At 37.0% G+C, this 22,008-nt stretch overlaps 2 protein-coding genes across 3 annotated transcripts; both read right to left on the reverse strand.

Annotated features, from left to right (window-relative positions):
* Positions 1-122: 122 nt before the first annotated feature.
* Positions 123-7,948, reverse strand: LOC137962063 (ABC transporter B family member 9-like). Of its 2 annotated transcripts, none has more exons than XM_068808881.1 (13): positions 7,792-7,948; positions 6,578-6,890; positions 6,178-6,232; positions 5,263-5,438; positions 4,441-4,662; positions 4,092-4,330; positions 3,492-4,017; positions 3,144-3,417; positions 2,385-3,060; positions 2,081-2,309; positions 1,441-1,707; positions 1,076-1,339; positions 123-980 (listed from the first exon to the last, which is right to left on the reverse strand). In XM_068808881.1, the coding sequence occupies exons 2-13, from the start codon at positions 6,827-6,829 to the stop codon at positions 336-338; spliced, it is 3,825 nt and encodes a 1,274-aa protein (XP_068664982.1). In that variant the 5' UTR covers positions 6,830-6,890; positions 7,792-7,948; the 3' UTR covers positions 123-335. The 2 variants fall into 2 exon arrangements, with proteins under 2 accessions (XP_068664982.1, XP_068664909.1); XM_068808808.1 differs by lacking the exon at positions 7,792-7,948 and adding an exon at positions 7,366-7,611.
* Positions 7,949-9,786: 1,838 nt separating this feature from the next.
* Positions 9,787-21,144, reverse strand: LOC137962286 (octanoyltransferase LIP2p, chloroplastic-like). The gene is made up of 5 exons (XM_068809108.1): positions 20,742-21,144; positions 15,361-15,536; positions 13,151-13,415; positions 10,695-10,845; positions 9,787-10,232 (listed from the first exon to the last, which is right to left on the reverse strand). The coding sequence occupies exons 2-5, from the start codon at positions 15,516-15,518 to the stop codon at positions 9,913-9,915; spliced, it is 894 nt and encodes a 297-aa protein (XP_068665209.1). The 5' UTR covers positions 15,519-15,536; positions 20,742-21,144; the 3' UTR covers positions 9,787-9,912.
* Positions 21,145-22,008: the final 864 nt, after the last annotated feature.

Genomic DNA, 22,008 nt, shown 5'->3' on the forward strand with positions numbered 1-22,008 from the left:
CAGGGATTGGTTAGATTTCTAACCCATCACAAGTAAGTTTTTGCAAGGACATGTTCCTAGGCCTATTCATCGAGGATGGGTTCTCAAAAAAATAACTAAGGTATGTAACAATAACAATAAAATGCACGATAATAATAATTGATTATCAAAAGCATATTTAACAAGTTTAGTTGTCACTCTTCCCCAAAATAAATGGGAAGAACGAAAACAGATTTCCTTACTAGAAATGACCTCTTGCAGTGGTCGGTGCTTTTGTAGGCAAATTCCGGTTACAAATCAGAATTGTATTCCCTTGTCAGGTTATTTCATACGTCTGTATATACGTATATAAGATTTCACGACGAACTCGTATTAAGTGCGACTAAAGATGCGTAAACGCCGTCGGCCATCTTCATCAATATCTCATGTCTACCTTTCTCTGCAATGACCCCATTTTTCACCACTGAAATCACGTCAGCCCCCTGAATCGTAGTTAACCGATGAGCAACGACGATTGTGGTTCTGTTCACCATCACTTTATCTAATGCCTCTTGAACAACGCGCTCCGACTCCGCGTCCAGCGCACTCGTTGCCTCGTCCAAAAGAAGAATCTTTGGGTCTTTTACTATGGCCCTCGCAATGGCTATCCTTTGCTTCTGTCCTCCTGATAATTGGACGCCTCTCTCGCCCACATTCGTGTCATACCCTTGAGGTAGACTCGATATAAATCGGTGTGCGTTAGCTGCTTCCGCAGCCGCAACTATCTCCTCTTCGGTTACTTCACCTTGCTTCCCGTAAGCTATATTGGATCGGATTGTTTCGTTGAACAACACGGGTTCTTGGCTGACCAACCCCATTTGTAGTCTCAGCCATTTAAGCTTCAATTTCTGGATCTCAACACCATCGAGCAGTATTCGACCAGATTCTGGGTCGTAGAACCTTTGCAGCAAGGCAATTACAGTTGATTTCCCAGAACCACTCTCGCCAACAAGAGCAACAGTCTGCAAAAAAAGACCCACCTTGTAACGTTTAGCTATTGGGGATGAACCATCTGGTTAAAAAACAGTCGTTCTAATGGCCGGTTAGTCGGTGGTACCTGCCCCGAAGAGATACTCAGACAGAGGTCTTTAAAGATTTGAACATCTGGGCGAGTTGGGTATTTAAAGCTGACGTGCCTGAGTTCAATGTCACCTGTAACAGTCGGTAATGTAGTGCCCTCATCTTTGCTTGCGTCTATCTTAATTTCTCGGTCAATGATAGAGAAAATAGAAGCAGCAGAATCCTTGGCTTTGGTTGCATCTGGAGCCATTGCACTTGTTTGAGAAACTCCGATAGCAGCCATTGTCAAGGCAAAAAAGACCTGCGATTGGTCAAGGAAAAGGTGAACATCATTACTTCTTTCCTTGCACCTTAAAAAACCGTGAACGAATCAAGTCAAAAGACACGAGGTACTCTGCTTACTCTAAAAACTTGAGAAAACGTCGCCTTCCCATCCTCAATGAAACGAGCTCCAGCATAGAAACAGACAGCATAGGTGCAGAAGAGAACCAAGTTAGAGAAACCAAACCCAATCCCACTAACTAAACCTTGCCTAACACCGTTTTTCCTTGGGATCTCACATTTCCTTTCATAAAGATCCATCACTTTTTGTTCTGCACAGAAAGCTGCAACTGTACGAATGCTACTCACTGCATCATTCGCTACTTGACTAGCTTCTTCGTACATTACCTGCATTCAACCTTCCACGTTGTTAACATATTCTAAATCAATTTTTACAGAAGGAGAATTTACCTCATTTAATCAGATGATTGTCAATGTCTCTAGTTTTAACAGTTGCGACCATAGTAATCAATCAGCAAATGTACTTAGAAAAAAAAAAAAAAAAAAAAAGATGAAGAAGAGACAGACCGTGTAATTGGCAAGCGTGGGTGAATTGCCCATTCACCTCAGATTGAGGAGGTGCCCATATGCTACGGACTCTTTTTTTCTTATTTTTCAAAATTTTCATGAAATGTATGGACTGTTACATGTTGGATTTTAGGGGGTCTAAATAAACTTAACGGATTCTGAGGTGCTGCCCCTGGTAGTTGGAGGTACTAACCTTTGCATCCGCACTGAATCCCTCTAAGAATTTCATCTGAGCATAGCCCTGAAGACCCACTAATGGTAGTAGAGCTAGAATAATGAGAGCCAATCGCCAGTTAGCAACCATGGCAATCACAAGCCCAGCGGCCACTGTTGATATGTTCTGAACAATAAGAGCTAATGCATCCCCAACAAGACTCCTCACTGTAGAAGCATCCGCTGATAGCCTCGCACCAACGGCTCCACTGAAACAATAAAAACATTGCAACTGTTATAAAGTTTATGCATATTGAGTGTAATTGGTCCATTACTCCACGTACCTAGAATTTGTTGGTTCATCAAACCAGCTGATATCTTGGTACACCACTCTCTCAAATGACAAGGAACGGATGCGCCTTATGAGCTTACCACCTGCTATTCCAAAAAGATACTGTTGAACTGGTATTGCAACAAAAGCAGCCGCCCCTAGTGTGAAGAACATTAATGCCCAAAACTTGGAATCTTTTCGAAGCTCATGTGGAGGCTCAAAGAAGACTTTGATAGCACTTGAAAGTAAGGTACCAAATATAGGAAAGATCAGACCATGCACAGCGGCTGCCACAGATCCTAAGAGTAGAAGTGGGAACTCTGGTTTGTTCAAAAGAGCTAGCCGAATTAGAGAGACTTTTTGGGGGGACTCATCATGCCCATTTCTTTCCACATCTTCGTCTCTATTTTTCCCATCCTCTTGTAACCCTATGGGACCAGGAAGACCACCAAAGGAAAGTGAGAACGAATTTCTACTACTTCTTCCACGAGAAGAGCCTCGACTTATGGATCTTGAATAAAGCCTCTGACTTTCAGATCTTCCTACTCCTGCATTAGAGCTAGAAATGATGTTATCTGTATCCCTGGAGCTTTCATCCTCTGCTTGGTTATTTGCCTGTTGTACTTCTTGGAGATGAATAAGTTGAGAATAGGCCCCTTCTGGATCCTTGATCAACTCCGAATGAGGACCTGTGAGCAAAGCACAAGTCTAAATTTAAAAGCAGTTAAAAGGAAGAAATTTTAACAGTTCAATTAGGATAACAGGTGAGTACCTTGCTCAACAAGTTTTCCTCTGTGAACAACAGCAATGCTATCAGCATTCCTCACTGTGCTCAAACGATGAGCAACAACGACAGTCGTTCTGTCTTGCATAATCCTTATGAGGGCTTCTTGAACTACCCTTTCCGACTCTGCATCCAAAGCACTAGTTGCTTCATCTAGAAGCAGAATCTTGGGGTTTTTCAAGATTGCCCGAGCAATTGCAATTCTCTGCTTCTGCCCACCTGAAAGCTGGGTGCCATGCTCACCGACCATTGTGTCAAGTCCCTGAGAGAATAACATTTACCACTAAGCTACCCATCAACATATATAATCCAAGGGGAAAGGTTGAACTAGGATACCTGCGGCAACTTGTCGATAAACTTAGCAGCATTAGCAAGCTCTGTAGCTGTCCTGATTTCTTCAGGTGTTGCACCTGGCTTTCCATACGCTATATTCTCTCCAATCGTGGTCATAAATAAAATGGGCTCCTGGCTAACAAGACCAATTTTACTCCTGATCCAGTGAAGCTGTAGTTTCTTCAAGTTGATACCATCTATGAGCACTTCACCTGAGATGGGATCGTAGAATCTCTCTACTAGACTGATAACAGTTGATTTACCACTCCCACTCTCTCCAACCAGAGCTACAGTTGTACCACTTGGAACAACCAACGAGAAGCCTGAAAAAATCTGCACATCAGGTCTGGCAGGGTAGCTGAAGTAAACATCTTTTAGTTCTATTTCACCCTTGATGTCTTCCAACGCAACCCCATTGGTGTCATAAGCATCAATCTGAGGTTTGCGCTCAATTGTTTCAAACATCTTGTATGCTGCTGCTTGTCCTGATGCAAATGCATTCACTGATGGAGAAGCCTGGCCTAGAGACCTGTTTCATATCAACATTTTTAGTACGGGCATATTTTTAACTAGTACATCTAGCAGAGACTGACTTGAACTTACATTCCTCCAGTCATGATTGCAATTATGACATTGATGACATCTCCACCTGTGTATCCCTTTTCAATAATCAACTTACTACCGTACCAAACTGCTAAACCATAGCTGCCAAATATGATAAACAAAACTGCACCAATTCCCAAGCCAAATGCAAGACCTTGCTGCACAGTGGATTGATAGGCAGCTTTAAGGGATTTGTTATACTTTGATATAGCTTTCTTCTCACCAGTAAAAGATACAACCTAGCAAATGTGCAGAAAATGGGGAACTCGGTAAATTCGTGTGCTGATTGTCTAATTGAAAGGAAAATTTTGGAAGAAGAGTGGATAGGCATCAAGCGTCATGAGCATACTGTTCTTATGGAACCAATTGTTTGTTCCACAATGGTTCCTGCTTCTGCATAAGCTACTTGTCCACGGCTTGACATCTTTGAGATAAAGATAGACATGGCTGCACCAGAGATTACTAGAAGAGGAATGCATGAAAGCATCACGAGGGAAAGAAGCCATCCTTTTAGAAATGCTACTACAAAGCCTCCAAAGAAAGTTGAAATAAGCTGCACAAACTTCCCAACCTGAAAAATACAGCAAACCGCTGGTGAGAACAAACATGGCATAGTTTTGAAAACACATAGATGGGCTGAACTGGATGACTTATTTCAATCATGACTTACTGTTTCTACTAGAACATTGCCTGAAATTGTATTAACACTTCACACAATGTTTACTGAATTTTCTAAAGGAGTATGTAAGATCCAAGGTCCAGGTATTACCTGGAATGAAATATAGATAATTGCTACCTTTCCTTGTGTTATGTAGCAAATATGCATCATTAAATGATGAGATCGAGAAAGAGAAAGAGAAAGAGAGAAAGATTACAGTTTGAGTTAAGAGAAACAGAGCATTCTCTTTAGCAAACGAAGCTGCAGAATGAAAATGCTTTCTAGTTCTCACCACTACCCATATGTTGGAACTCACGAGTCCTAACAATTTTTAGTCACCTAATAGTAACTAATTATGCAGAGCCTTCTTTTTAAGTAGCATTATGCAATATATGTGACAAAAAATAGACATTAGACATGAGTAATGATAGTAAATTTGGATTAACTAGTCGACTCATGTTGGCATATTTATGCCTGGATACGCTTGTCAGATTAAGCACAGAAAAGTGTCACCTTCTCCCCTAAGGCATCTTGAATCAGTATTGTGTCCCCCGACATTCGCCCCACAACCTCTCCAGTGTTCGTTTCCTTATCAAAGAAAGCAATATCCTGTCTTAGTATAGTTTTCAAGTACAGACCACGAATCCTTGCTGCTTGCCTTTCCCCAGTCACCATCCAGCAGGAAACCTCTGTGACATGTAATAGACTAATAGTGAGTTCTTAGATGACAATAAATCGTAAGTATTACTTTTCTCATTGCTTTGCCTGTATTATGCAAAAATGCGATATAATACTTCATTAAATCTGTTGCAGCATGGTAAAAGGGCATCTTCAAGTTATTAGAAGAGATGCTCCATTTGCTGAGACAACTTAATTCTAACTGCAGTCAGTGTTCACTAAAACACCTTATATATCCATTTGACATAGTCTGAAAGGACCAAATTTTCATCTCGGAACTTCAAACTGTCGACCAGACAAACTAAAAAAGAGCATTTTTAATTTCTAGATTACCAGTTCTTACAGATAAAATAAAATAAAATAAATTATAAGAGAAAATGTACAGAAAAAAATCCAAATTGCAAATTCATAGCATGTTGACTAAATTGAGCTCGACATTTTGGTGCAAGTCGAAAGTACAGAAAAGTTTACTATAAGAGAAGAAAACATATAATAGCTAGTCAAACATGAAAGAAAACAAATCTCTCCCTGAGGAAGAAGCTGCCGTGCATTAATAGAATTGTCCTGTCATCTAAGAGGACTATTGGTATCGAACGGAAAATGATGTGTTGTATGAAAAAATCACTATGAAGTATTAACCAATTAAAACAGAGCATGGAAAAATCAAAGACAGCAGCCAAGTCTCAATGGAAAACGATATTGATGTCAAAGTGGAAAGAAATTCAGTAGCTAAAAGACAGGTGCACTTACGTAGAAGCGAAGCAACACCAGCACCTGCTCCCAAGTAAACAAATTTAAGGGCCACCTAAATTCAAGTATCGGGATTCAAAACACTCGTTAAACCATGTCATCCGAGTATAATCAACAGCTATGGAAAATGACACACAATGTGACAAAACGAACTAACAATCACTAATTGGACTCTAACTTCAGCATAATTAAGAGATTAAATGATAACCTGAAATGGACACTGAAAATGAAGATGCCAGAAGAAAAAAACGATGAAGAAGAAGGAGAAAAGGGCATCTAACAAGAACTCAACAAATTCGCAGAAACACGAGGCTTTAAGCAGGCGATTTCAGAAATCTTATGGTCATCAGAACGCGGTTATTCAGTTTAGGAAGGAATAATCATCTGAATCGTATCTTACCTTGGTTATTTCACGAACAACATTGTTCTGGTTAGCATCACCAAACGTGTCGATAAGCTGGCCAAATACTACAGTCATGAGCGGCATGGCGACCCCATTTGCAGCCGCACCAAGCGTCCCAACGGTCATCAAGACAACATCCAGGGAGTCTGCAAATGAGAACAGCTTGTGAAAGGGAACTTTTTGACCTGTTCCTGGATCCGCTTCACCTTCTGCCTTTGTTCCATTTTCTTTCTCCGTTCTTTCTTTCATCTTTTGACAAGAATCACACTCTCAGACAATCTCGCGTCTCTTAATTTACCGCCTTCCACAACTTTATGACTCAAAAAGGCAAACATCTAATTAGAACGAATTTCATGCCGTAATTCAAAAAGACAGAGAAGATCAGCATTGATGTACAGAAGAGAATTATGTTTCGGCATTTATATGTGAGAGGTCGAGAACAGAGGAACGAACAGTTCCATCATTAGTAAACCGATCACAAAATAGCAAAAAATGATATTCATAAATGAAACACACAGGAAATGCGTTCTTCATCGAAAACATGGGCGTTCGAGTAGCTGGGATACCAAAGGAAGCAAACTATCCCGCTCTGATCGATCAGAGGAGAAAAAACAGAAAAAAGGAAGAAGTGCTTAAGCTCAATCCCTGCATATCACAAGACGCTTTTCGCACATTAAAAAGACAAAAAAAAGGGAGATCGGATTCTTACGAATACAAAAGAACAAAGTTTACAATAATAAAGAATCAGAAATCAGATAAAAAAATCATTTAAGTCCACAACCTACCTCGCTTACAGAGAAGTCTGCAACCTTCAGAAGTTTCAGCAAAAGATGAAAAAGGAAAGAGCACAAAACTAAAAACAAAGCAACAATTTTTTTTCTCTTCACGTATAGTGGAACATGATAAAAGAAGGGAACGGTGGGGTTCCGTGTCTGAGAATGATGGAACGCATCGACATCGATGGCACAAATGATACAAGCTCGCAAATAAATAGTGGAACACAAACTTTCAACTTCTGAAGCGAAATTACTGTTAACAAAACGGACGCCGAGATATTGATTTAACTCGAACGAATGGCGCATAAATTCTCGCTAGTCTCTAGTATAAGATAAATGTGGAAAAAAAAAATAGTTGACCGCAATGCTCTGAAAAATACGGTAACCATTTACAACCAGATCTCACACTTAACACGAAAGAGCGTCATTGCTTACCTCATCAGAATGACCCTCCGGCGACCGCGTCCACATCGCCGGGTAGCAGAGCTATTCCCGGCAATTAATAGCGTCTCTTCCAAGGTTTCCTAACTCGGACAGTCAGACGCCTCATCCACCAAGCCAACGCGAAGCCTGACAATGGCAGGGCAGGAGATCGTCTTTGTTGCTGTTCTGAGCTGTGTTTGGCTTCTTTTTTATGGAAAGCACATAAAAAAAGGCGCGGAACCGAGGGAATACCGTAAAAGAGGAAAAGCCGGAGGATCACTGCTCCAATTGGGTTCCTATATCTTAGGAAATATAGCGTCGGTTTCAATGAATCCTGAGACTCTCAGAAACTTCCATTCATAGAGAAACCTTTTCAGTTCTGAATTCTGATGGTTGAAAAAGATACGAGAATCGCGTGAAAAGAAGGCGAGACGTAAATCCCATGACTGTAGCGGGTAGAAGTGGCGGGTTCGATTCCGTGGCCGGTTAAACCGGCTGTAAACTAAAAAACTAAAAACCACTTAACATAGTTCCGATTCTCAATCGAGTAGAGAAGCGTTCGTTCACTTAGTTCGATCGGCCGACACAAAACAAGCATCCATATGAATCAGTCAAAGGTTGCAATGGTGTGTAAGAAACCGTTTTCTGTGTTTCCTTTGATGGTGAGGAAAGCAAAAACCAGCTTCCCGATTCAGAAACCCCTTGAGATGATTTCCGATCCAGATCCGGAGACCGGAGGACGACACGTTTCTCGTCTTATCGGATTAGTTGGAGAACTGCAAATTGGGTGACTTAGATACGGAGTCAAGGGAAAGAGGCAATCGGAGTCTCGAAGATGGCAGGATCAGATGACTGCTTATCGACGAGATATAATTGCTTTCTTCTCGGTTGAATCTTTCACAGAAACTGTTTACATCATCCCGCTTTAAGACAAATGATCGTTTGAATATCAGTTTCATCGTCGTCACCGGAAAGAGAACAGAAATTGTGATACCGTGACAGTGCTGAAACTTGTTACACAGGGCAAATGATTCTTCTGGACTGATGGCAGTTGTTCAAGAGTTATTAATTTCACAACCCAGGAATGTTTAAAAATGCAGAGAAATGTAATTCAGTAAATCCATAAAATCTCTGCTCAATGTACAGAATCTCGTATCCTCATCATTCCATCTCATGGGATCGTCCAACAAAAATTTATAGATTGAAATTTCTTCGTTTCACTTTCTCTGCTATATAGATTGAAATTTATATTTAAGAAGAGAATTAGATTTTTAAAATTAAATTTTGCAGAATTATTTTTAAGAACCCTACCTGACGTAACTTGAAAAAAAAAACCCAATACGCAACGATTTAGAACCTTTAATATGGGGATAAGATGGGGATGTTGGGGACGACGGGGGTTTAGGGTTGGGATGGGAAATAGCGGGGCGGGTAGGGTATGGGTTTGATTTTCCAACTTCGTTGCCAACAACAACGGAAAAAGACCGTTTATGGACTAAAGACAAGAGAGTTCAAATTTCTCATTAAATCATGAAAGATATTCATCATCAAACTTTTGCTGTCACGCTTGATTTTTGTCAATTTAGATATTAAGTACTCTCAGTCGTTCGCAATAATAAATTCATGGTGAATAAACTAGAATCCCTTTGACAACTCCCGAGTCTCCAAAACTTGCCTGTTTGGAGAACAATCGAAATCTTGGTCAGCTGACTGCTTGCTTCATCTCCGCATTCTATTGTTTTCTTTTCAGTTGAAAATCTTTCCAAGAACTGTTTCTTTACCACAATGCTGACCATCAAGTGGGTGAAAATGACCTGGCAAGATGAGTGATTCTTTGAATATCCGTTTCATCGCTAAACATGATGTGTATATTAGTGTTTATTTACTTGTGATTTAGTATTTTATATTGTAACTCCTGTCAACGTAGAACGAGTTAAAGGCCATGTCTCTTCCTCGAGATGAAACGAACTTGAGAGATTCATGGCACGTTTTTGAGTGCTGTCACCTCAGGTTAGTGGGTGTGCGTACAAGTCTTTACTCTTCAACTTGCCGGTAATGGATGTATACTGGGAATAACTTCCGGCGAAATCCTGCTCTTCTATAATATATCCTTGAGGATAAAAAACAATCCTGTTAAACAATACTGACGGTTTTCTCCTGGGGAAAATTGAAGTCTGCGAGGGGTTTGTAATGGAGGCTGAGCTGGAAAACATCAGAGAATTCCTTGAGCAAGGCTACAAGAGTAATGTCCATCAACTGGCATACATCCAAGTTCGTTTCTCCATTGGATGATTGACTCAGAAGTTCACAAATACTTCCAACCTCTCTTCCATGAATGCCACAAGGAACAATGTGTTGAAATGGAGTTAAATCAGTAGTGACATTCAATGCTAGCCCGTGATAGGTGATCCAACGACAGACCCTGATTCCGATCGCAGCAACCTTCTGATTGCCTGAAGAGTAGAAAACTCAGCATTCAGAAAACACCACTAATGAAAAATAACTGTCTTACAGGACCCTCCCCATCACTTCCAAAACACAGAGGAAAGGAAAGGCAATTTGTCGAACCACACATGGAGCATATGAAGCCCAATACTCCTACAAAGATTCAACAGACACCAGCCTGATCTAGAAATGCTACCAACTGGCTTCTCAATTGAATAAAAAATGACAAGCTACTTCATATGGACACACCATTCAACTGCTGGATATAAACTGCCTGCCAACATGTTAGATACTCAGAAGCCAAGCAAGCAAACTCCCTGCGCCTGGTCTTCTGGAGATTTCATAGATTTGCCAATATGAAGATTTGTGACACAAAACATGTCCACTGTTCCTCAACCACATCAATGAAGGTACAAGAGCAGGAAAGACATCTAAATTACGTAAAATAAATAGAGAGAAAGTAGGCATACCAACCCAAACTCCAGTATGCCCATCAACACGTGAAGCCTTTATAAAAAAAGTGTTACGAAGAACCTGAATTACCACCTCCTCGAGGGCCCTGAGGTACCAATGTAGATCCTTCTTTTGATAGCTCAGATTAATAAGTGGATACACAATGAGCTAAATCAAGAAAAGAAAGTTAAGGTAAGATAAAAATGTCATCATGTTATACAGATAAAAAGGCTTGTGAAAAATAAAGCTGAAATAATTTAGTGGACATGGCACGAAGATATGGCCCGCCTCATATTGATGTATTGTATGAAGAAATCAATATCTGGACCATATCTGAGCAGGAAAAAGAGACCCTTAAAATCTGTATTGTCTAAAATTGATTTGACAACATAGCTTGGCTGATTCTCTTGCTTAAGAGACCCTTATCAACACCTAGCCATAAATTTGAGTCCCACTTAGCTGCCTCTAGTACTATTTCTTTTCTTATTTTCACCTTTTTTCTTTATAACTGCTTTGGGGGGCTCTCTGCCCCTATTTTCTCTTTTGCTTAATCCAAATTTAATGCCAGTAGACAATAGCAAGTTTTTTGGGTATGCATAGAAGCATTCTTCCTTCTTTCCTTTTATTCTTCTCCTACTTAGTGGAGCACATAATGTGGGTTAAACAGGGAACACCAATGCCCTAACCTGATCTGCCAAAACCAGGAACAGGGTGAGGGGAAAGAAACATGCACAGAAAGAGTATGGGTTTTCCCAACTCCAACCAGCAGGATATTATTATTTGACTACCCTTTCTGATTTTCAAAAAGATATATAATATTTCATTAAAATGAAAAGGTTGGCTATTATTAAAGGACATTTTGTAAAAGAAGGGTGGAAGGCCCGTGTAATGTCATGAAGGTAGACTGAGGATGCAAGGGCAAAGGGGGGGGTGGGGTGTGGTGGAGTTTGTAAACGGAGCTAAGACAGGGTTGAATTTCCAATCTTGTCACAAGTTTTTGTAGGGACAAGTTCTGGGGTTGGGCTCCTAAGTAAGATTGGATTTTCAAGTACCTGCCCTGATCCCTTACTAATTTTTTTAAAGTTGAGTCCACGTCCATCCCAGTATGATTAGCAAAGTTCAAAGACCTTTTTTTCCAACTAATAACTGACGCGGGACGAGCATCGTGTATTGCTGCAGTGAGGGAGAATGGGAAAATAGAGGGAGGAGAAGAAGAAGAAAGGAAGAGAGGAGGAAAAAGATAAGAGCTGGGAGATGGAAAAAATTTCAATTCATTCCATTATTCCTGATTTACAAACATAACGGATTTAAATAGCGACCCGAAACCCCAAGACATTTCAAAATAACCAAAATATCCTAAACAACTAAAACAATTACTTCTAAAGACAATACAAAATATAAATAAATAAAAATTAATCTGTCCTAAATGCCTCACTCCCCAACCACAACGTGGTGGGTCTTGTCATAGTCCGGTGTCTCTGAGTATAGACTCGTGTAATAGGTGGCACGCGAGGGGTGTCCCCATCAATAACAATGAAAACTTTCTTTACACTTATGTATGTAAGATTATTCCCACTACCACTCCCATCTCACATCTAGTGGGTAATAGGCTTTAGATGTGGATGACATAAACGTGATACAAACTAAGCCCAATAGAACAGATACCCTACTCTGATACCTTGTTAAAGTTGGGTCTAAGCCCATCCTAAAATGGCTATCCAAAGATAAGACCTTTTTCTTAACTAATAACCACAAGAAGTTTCCTAAAATTAGCCTAACTATGTGGGATTATTCCCACCACCAGTATTAACTTGCACAAAAAAAAAAAAAAAAAAACGAACATCAATAATGAAATAAATTACGAGCCAACACTCTCTACCATAAGAATCAACATCATTCTTGTTATACGTAACTTATGAATCATTATACCACTAAAGAGACCATCACTCTTTAGGAGGCTTTTTCAGACATGAATCCATATTTTCTCATTCTGCTTATAAAATTGCTTGAGTTTTCATTTTTCTTGCTATATTGAAAATAACAACATGAAATTGTAGTTTTCCTTTTCTCAAAGAGGATGGAAAAGAAAGCAGTCAATAGCATATATAATGATGGAAAATTTTGGTTTTTGAGATAGTTTGCTAGAAACAATGTATGTTTGGGAGGATTCTCCTTGATTTTTGGCCAACCTATTAGTCCTCCAACATACTGAACTTCATCATCCTTCAGAATTATTTGATTGATTCTTTTACTAACTAGACCTAGAAACAAAACACCAAAACTTCAGTTCAGCATTGTTCAAATATTTTGCTCATACATAATCACAGGACACACTTTGAAACTAATTTGTCAAAATTATGTTTATTATACTTAAAATAGTAGAGATTCTGAAGGACATTTTCTAATTTCCTCATATTACAGGATGGTTCCAATCACAAAATATTACATATAAAGTTTCTGAGAAGAACAATACCTGTCCAGGACCATGATATGTAACCTCTCCACCTCGTTCAGTCCTATAAATATCATATGGAGCATCCTCAATGTCAAATTTTAAGTATTCCTCTGAACTACCAGCACCCAAGGTGTATACTGGAGGGTGCTGTAGAATGATTAATGTATCCAAGTGATCTGCACCTCTTTGAACCAAAGTATGTCTCCTTTCTATAATAGAATTTTGCCACAGCCGAGACCTCTCATATGGTACAAGTTCTTTGTACAGATTCAAGCATTCACACCTAAACTTCGTAATACACTAAGTTAAGATCCTTGTAAAACCTACCTGCTGAAATTTTTTTGATGGATAGATCATAAGACATTGCTAATTCAAAAATCAGATCCGTGCTCGTGATAATTCAAGTATGTTCTTTTTCCAGATTTGTAAATCATAAAGTATCAAGGTATGGAACAAAGAGCAAAAAGGTGGATTAGAGGTTAACATTACTGCATCATTACAATTAGCAGGACTTACCAACAAGTCAAAGAAAATTGTCATAACTAGGTAGCTAGCTACTTATCTAAAACTATTCCCAGGATATCACCAAGAATGACAGTGCATGCAACATTACCACATGGTAAATCACCATCAGGTCACTCCAAAGGTGGTCATGTCTCTTTAACCAACAAATGTCGAATTTTCTTTTAGATGACTTCTATAGGAAGTGAATCAAATAAAAATCTGAAAGAGACACATAAAAAAATAAAAAAATAAAAAAAGAAAGAATGAGATTGACTTAAAACACAGAAAAAAATTGCAACAGAAGCAGACGGTGTGCCGGCAGAGAGCATCAAAGAATATATTGACGCGATCCCCCAAGATGACAGAGTGAAGAGGTAAAGAAAGTACAAATGAAGGAGAAAATTATTACCACTGAATCCACTATTGTTTTAAAAATAGGCCTAATGCAAAGGCATGCTCCGCAAAATAAAAACAGCAATAAAAAAATTGCGACTCAGCTGTACCAATATGCTATCTCAGTAGCTTTGCCAATGGTTTATTTCTAAAAGCTACATTCTTTTCCATTCCTGATCATGTGTGTACCAGAAAAGAAAACCAAAAGGAAAAAGGGACCAGAAGCTGGAAATTGAAAAAGGATGAACAAAATTTATACTATGTTAACTTCAAAAACATTGAGGAAATCCAAAGAGCTATTAAGGAAACAAAAAAGAAACATTTCAAAAACTTTAAAATTTTAAGACAACAGTTCATTTTTTTTTTAAAGTCCAACAATTAATTAAAAACATAACGATTTTTTAAAATGACTAATAACAAATTATTTTAGACAAACTGCCAACAAAATCAAATTATATGACCAGTAATAATCTATTTGAATTAATTAAACAACTTATCTGAATCAAATATTATTTCCATTTTTATCCTTTTAGTGACAAAATATAAAATTCATGATCTTAGGGAAGGTTCATACAAGCTGCAATGCAATACAGTAAAGATGCCTAAAAGATCTGGAAACATTTTCTTAAGAGATCGGAAGAAATAAAATATGAAAAGTTTACTTTCAAATTACATAATTGGTTTCCTACACCGAGGAAATGTCATCATATTTTTTGTTTTTTGAATGTTGACTACACATGCACTGTAAACACCTTTCTCCCGATGAGACTTGAACCAAAGACCTCAGAGTAGAAACCTCCCATGTGACCTAGACTTTTAAAGCATTGGACTCAAAATGTTTGGGTAAACTGGCAGGTAGAGTGATCATCTCACACTTCAGTGAACTATGTTTGGACCGTACATTGTCCCAAGCAGTGCACCTCTCATATTGACAAAATATTAGAAAGTGATCAAGTAATATAGACAAAGAAAGAAAGTGAAAGGAAAAATTATTTTTGAAATAAGTGAAAAGTTTTTTATTATTCTCAACTCTCTCTTTAAAGCAGCTCATAAGAAAGGAAAACAGCCTAACAAGAAATTTAGTATTGAATACATATACTGCCAAGCATCCTTACAGATTTAGTAACACTGACAGGATATATTCCATATATTAAATTCCATGTTAGAAAGCACTGACCCAAGAAGTCTTTAACTGTTCATGCAAAACCTCCTTATGAATTAGAAGAAGATAATAACGAAAAAATAAACAGAGAAAAGTAAATGAAGGAACACAACAAGTATAAAGAAATGCTTAAGCATATGGGAATACAAAATAAAAAAACCACAACCACCTTCTTCGGTTATTATCTTCTCTGGTTGCTAGACATGCCTTAAAATCCCAACTATCATGCCTGGATTTCGGTATCTTGTAATACGAGAAGTCTGCTTGATTTGACGATTGACTAACTGAGGTCAGTAGAGCAAAACCTATATTCGCGTATATCAACATGGTTTATCAACCTGCTCACTGAAATAGCTAATGAAATTGAGTTATGTCAAAGAATTACTAATACTAACAAAGTATATGAGTGTAGAACTGGGTGTGTACTAAAGGCATATTCATTGAAGCACCCCGAAGAAGTGCACCAAAATGTTCTCATACAAAAACTAGACAACTTGATTGATGAACTGGATCACCAAGTCAGGTTTCAGTATTCAACTCACAAGTTCTTGAACTCACTAATTACTTTACTAAAAACAAGAATAGCATAGAAAAGCAAAAATGTCATTCCAAAAGTAAAAAACAAGAAAAAAAATCAGGTGCAACTGCAATTTATGAGTTTATGCTTACTGTAACCAAAGATGGATACCTCAAACACAAAACGTAGTCCTCCAAACAACACATACCATGGCCAAATACACATGAAACCGCAATTATGTATGGTATCAACATACAAAACGCTGTTTGCTAGCATACAATTGGATTAGAAAATTGTGCCTTTGATTCTCTTGCTAAAGAAAGTGTCTATTTCCAATCTCTAGTTGTTGAAGAGCCGCCCATTAGCTCTTTTTGTTCATGTATTTTGTGCTAATAATCTTTGGGCCTCAGCCTTTCAATATAACCAATATTCTTTCAAAAATCAGCACAAGAATCCCAATAAAGTAAACCTAGCTATTACCGAAGCCACTAACTTAAGGTTTATCACTCATAACCCCCCTCAAAAATGTTAATATTGCTCTCAAACGAATGAAAAACTCCAAATTACTCCAACCCCCTTAAATTTCAAAAGTAATTATAGAAAAAAATGACTCTTCTCTTTTACCTTAATTTTGAATATAATAGTTAATCATCTTTAATTCTATTAACATAAATTAAAAAAGAGAGAAGGGTTCACTTCTCCACTCTTTCCCTCGCAATGTCAAGGAGGGGAACTCCTCCGCCCCGGCACATGGAGTTCCTTCTGTACTTCAAGCCTTTCGCAAAAGGTGCATTGAGCATCTCTAATTAAGACCACAAGTTCTTCATCATAAATTTTTTTGAGTTTGTAGGTTTAAGCCAAACTTAATTTTTCTATGAAGAAAAAGGAGCTTCTTGTGTACTTGAGCAAACTTCATATCTTTATGAGATATGGTTATTAATGAAATTTTGATAAAACGATATACACTTATACACCCAATGCCAGCCTTTTGACACAGTGTCTGCCTTTCAGGTTTGAAGGTTCTCTTCATATCATCAAAGTACAATCCAAATGATATGACCAAGAAGAATTCAGAAAATATGTAATGTGTTCCCAAATCATTTCAAAACATTGACTGACAGAATCTCAAGATGACAAATGTTATAAAAAAACTTATATGGTATCCATTTACTCTCTATCCTTGGCCTTTGTAGATTTTTTTTATATACTTAGTTTATTTTTGTGCTAGAAATCACATGTAAGGATAGTTTGGTCATTTCTTATGAGTATAAGTTTCTCATAAGGGTTGGAGTAAGTTAGGCTTCATATTGTAATTTTATGTTTCAATTTTCATTTAATTCTGAGTTTCATTTAGAGAGTAACGAGAGATGTTGTAATAAGGGACATTGTTGTCATTTTGTATGATTATCACTTAAGTGAAGTAATAAAAAGAGGGCTCAAATTCTTAGCCCCCAACACAATGCAGCCTCTTGCTGCTTTCCTTTCTGTCTTTCCTCAAAAATTTCTCCTCCAACTCCAATCTTTCACATTATGCTTATATTGCATTCTGTTGAGGTTTGTATTTAATCTTTCAACTTTTGATCAGCATTTAGATATTGCTTTTATTACTCTATTGGTAAGCATATTAGATGCTTACCAGATTCATTAGGTTTCAGCAAGGCCCTCGGCAAGGACTTGTTAACGATTTGTTGTTTTTATTTTATTCTGTCTGTTCAATTGTTGTTACCAAAGTTTTAAACTGTTTGGATTTTCCTTAAAAAGTTTTTTTTTCATTTTTCAAACATGCATAAATTAATAAATCTTATTTTTATTTCTATTGAATTTCTATAATTTGGGGTCTATTCATTTCTATGCATACATTGATATGTTAGTTACAATTTAAGAAATTGTAACAACTACCATTGTATATTTCAACAACATTACTACTTTTATGTTATTTTGCAGGTAGTAAAAGCAACATAAAAGAAGTGGGACCGTTTGCCTTTGCTGGTTTATAGTTGGATGTACGAAGTGGGTTACATGAGTTGCATTAATATTAATTTCATCGTCAAAGTAGGTTTTTCATAATTTATTCAATGGAGTTTCATGTGAATGTAGTTAACATTGGGGAAAGAGATTCGGATTAGGTCATTCATAATTTTTTCAATGGAGTTTCATGTGAATGTGGTTTTCATGGGAAAAAAGAGATTTAGGTTAATTATTAATCCACCACATGAACTTATTTTTGCTGATATAGGAAATTTAATTAATTTTTATATTATTTTGTTTTTTTTATTGCATGTTGTTTACTGGATAGCCATGGGAAAGTAATTTCCATACGATTAGGGAATTTGGGTTAGTTTTCAGATCCCTCTTAGTTCCTTCAGCTTTCATGATGTTCACCGTATCGCAACGCATTGGATTAACTAATCTATGTATTTTATATTGACTTAATAGAACAATAAAAATTAGTCAAACAAATAAATAAGAAGAAAACTGTTAAATAAAAACAAATACTGATAGCCAAAGTAATAGAAATGATTTAGGACATGGGCCTTTGGCTCAATGGTCCCTTTTTGGGGCTAGGGGGTTCACCTAGGGTTAAGGGGGGTGTATGCGTATAATCAATATTTGAAAAAACATGAAAATAAGAAGACACTAATAATAATTAAGTAAAAGGAAATTTGATAACCAGAATTACACTAAATTGATAATGAACACATTAAAATAAAAAAGAATACACTACATACAACAAAGAACGACATAAAAGTATTTAACAAAGAAGCAAAAATATACAATGAACATCAAAATAAATAAAATTTCCCAAGAAGAAACATGTACCCGCAACAATTTCCTCTAAGTAAACCCGAGTATAACTATATATGCATATTGATCAAGCTCAAAGGAAACTATTTTCTTTTTCTGTTTAAGATACAAAGGACATTACTGTAGGTTGTACAAAAGTAAACAATGAAAATAGAAATGAGGAAGCACCAATGTTTCCAAGCAAACAATGAGGATGCAGGCTTTTCAAGTCTTGACATCATGGATGGAAAATTTTTTACCTTTTCTCTTGGTTTTTCGGCTGCAATTTGGCAATGTTTGATCTGACACAACTACTTATACGACATACCATGTTACTAGAAAAATTAACCTTTGTTCTCTCCAATCTTCCACCTCCCCAAAGCCTTCCTCTTTTCACTATATCTTCTTTTCCTCATTCCAATCTTGACTCCTTTTATCTCCTCTTCTTTTCTCCTTCTTTCTCTATCATTTTCCTCTCACCTTCTCTTTTCCCTTGTCCTTAAAAAAGAGAAGAGTGTCATGCAGCAAATTTTTTCCTCATACCATGGGCATGTCAGGTATTTAACATGGGGTAGTTGTGGACGTACCAACAGAACTCTATTGTCTTATGCACATACTTTCATTATCTCCTTAGCCCTCCAATCGTGTGTGTGCATGTGTGTGAAGGATCACTTGTGATCATTGGGGAGAAGGCTCGCATGTCGCCTAAGTTGGGCAAGCTACCAGGCGCAGCATGGGATTCTTTGTTGTCCTTCTGACATTTGGTATCAAAGCTAGACCTCCTGCAAGTCAACAGACAAGAGTGTCTGCTCTTGGAGAAAGGAAGCTTGGCAGGTTGGACGGGGGTTGTATGGACACGTGGAAAGTTAGCAATTGCCAAAAGGGTAACCATGCACACGGAAATGTCTTAAAATAAGTTGATAGTGATGTACACTCAGCTGAGAAGATATTGAGCATCTAAGCGGAGACCCTAGTAGTTGTGCAGGGATGCATTAGCTGTTACAAGGATGATCACAAATTAGGTGGGAGAGTTTGTTATGCAGGCAATTCTCTCCCCCATACCTTGGGCAAGCGGGTCTTCTCTAAATGGCATATTCATGGGTGTACTAATGAATTTGTATTGTTTTAGTACATATTCTAATCATCTCCTTGACCCTCTAGCTATGTGAGTGTGGGATCACTTATCACCATCTGGGAGAAGGCTGGATTGTGACTTGGGTCCCACAGGCTACCTGGTGTGGCAACTGACAAATGTTGTGCACCTAACCAATACTACCCAAAAGACCAGTCTATTAGGAGCCGAAGACATAGGTACTTAACCCAAACCATAACATCACACCCCGCCCGGCTTGAGCCTTGACCACGGCGGCTCACTAGTCGTAGCGATAGGTCCTACTATCCCTTCATCTCAGGATTGGGGTTTGCCAAATCAAGGAGACGACACCTCCAAGACTCGAAGTCGGGACGTAGCGCCTGCTTTGATACCAGATGTTGTACACCTAACCAATACTACCCAAAAGATCGGCCTGTTAGGAGCAGAAGACATAGGTACTTAACCCCAGGACCATAACAAAAAAATGGGGCAAGAGAAAATATAGGAAGAAAAAGGACGTTGCATACCACAATGTTACTTTACCAAATAGATCGATATATATAAAGAATTAGCTCGTAAAAAAATGTCGAGCAAACGAACTAAATGGGACTTTATAAATGCGATCAAAATAGTTACGGAAACATGACTAAAAAACAGCTAATAATATAATAATTAATTACGAGGAAAACATAGTAATAGGGGCCAAACCTAAATAAACTTATTGAACAGAATCAAACTACACTAAACTAATAATGGCCAAATAAATGGATAAATAAAATTTTAAGACAAAAACTAATTAAAACCTTTATTAATGAATTAAAATTAAAATAAACTACATAAGGTCAAAGTAAGTACAAAAACATAATTATAAAAAATTGACTATCAGAGAAGTAAATATGTGATGGCTGAGCAGAATGAAACTGAATAAAGAAAAAGAAACTAAACTAATTAACTTATAAAATAATATAATTTTTTTTCTAATAATGAACGAAGTAATTGTTAAATACAAAAATTTAAATAAAAAACTTCACTTATACATTGAAATAAAAAAAGACCTATTACGGTCGAACTCATATATAAACAAATTTATAACAAAGTAAACATAAACAATGAATAAATATAAAAACAGAAAATTAATTTCGGATATGGGAAGTACCTTGCAGAGAGAGTAGAAAGATCTTTGCTACCGATATCTGGGAGGAAAAAGAAAGTGAAATATCGCCGAGGAAGAAAGGCTTCTAAGCAGCAAGTATGACTTCTCCTCACTGTAACGCCGGCAAGAGTATAAAGAGATTTGATCAGAGAAAGGGATGTGAAGTAGAGAAAAAAGGTGAAATCTGGAAGAATGATCCTAGATAGGGCACGATTAGGAATCGAGGAGAGAAGGCAGAAAGGGGAAATCAGACAACGTCATCGATATAGGGGCGGAGATCCCCAGGTTAGTAGGATTGTGCGCACAATTCGTTCATTACTTGAGGATGATCCGACAGTGTTTCATTTCGTCGACTGGCTTCTATTTGCAACTCTTTCTCCCTCCGAAAATGTCTTCTAATGGAGCATTCTGGCACTGTATTTACAGGTTTATATGTAAGCCTGGCTCGTGCCATGTATCTTTAGGACTGAACTCACAAAATCGAGGCAGTGTTTAGGGGGTTTACTGCGATGGAAAGTGAGCGTGAAAATTAAAGTAAATTATCTAGAAAAGTAAAGTAAAAGTAAAAGTAAATTATATAATGTAAATTGCAGTGGAAAGTATTTTCGTGCTCAATGAAAATTTTAGTGAAAAGCGAATAATAAATTTATTAATAAAATATTATGATAGATTTGACATAGTTTTATTTAACCTTTTAATTAACAAAATCAGATAAATAATTTAAAATGTTTAAATTAAATAATTAAATTAATTATATATAATAAATAGTATACCTAAACAAATACGGTTACTTTTATAATGTCTAAATATTTAATCATATTCTTACTTTTATAATATCTAAATTATCACTCTTAAAATTAGTAATTTAATATAATATTAAAAGTCATGGATATAATAAATAAATAAGATATTTTATTAATAAAATAAGATTTATTTTTTAATCTAAAATAATATAATAATTACAATTTAAAATATAAATATCAATTTAATTAATTATTACAAATATAATACTTAAACAAAATGTTTACTCTAGATATTTGATCAAATCTTACTTTTATGATATCTTAATTATCACTTTTAAATTAATAATTTAATATAATTTTAAAAGTCATTCATTTATTAAAAATATAAGAATTTTATTAATAAAAAAATGTGAGTATTCCATTGAAATCCATTCATAAAAAATCATTAATTAAATTCTACTAATTGAAATCCATTAATTAATATCCATTAATCAAAATATTGTTTTTGAATAAAATAAGATGAGTAT

Source organism: Aristolochia californica, unplaced genomic scaffold (genome assembly GCF_029961685.1).
Source record: "Aristolochia californica isolate CCGP_79_NKW_82.1479 unplaced genomic scaffold, dmAriCali1.0.hap1 SCAF_1, whole genome shotgun sequence".
Taxonomy (NCBI): Eukaryota; Viridiplantae; Streptophyta; class Magnoliopsida; order Piperales; family Aristolochiaceae; genus Aristolochia; species Aristolochia californica.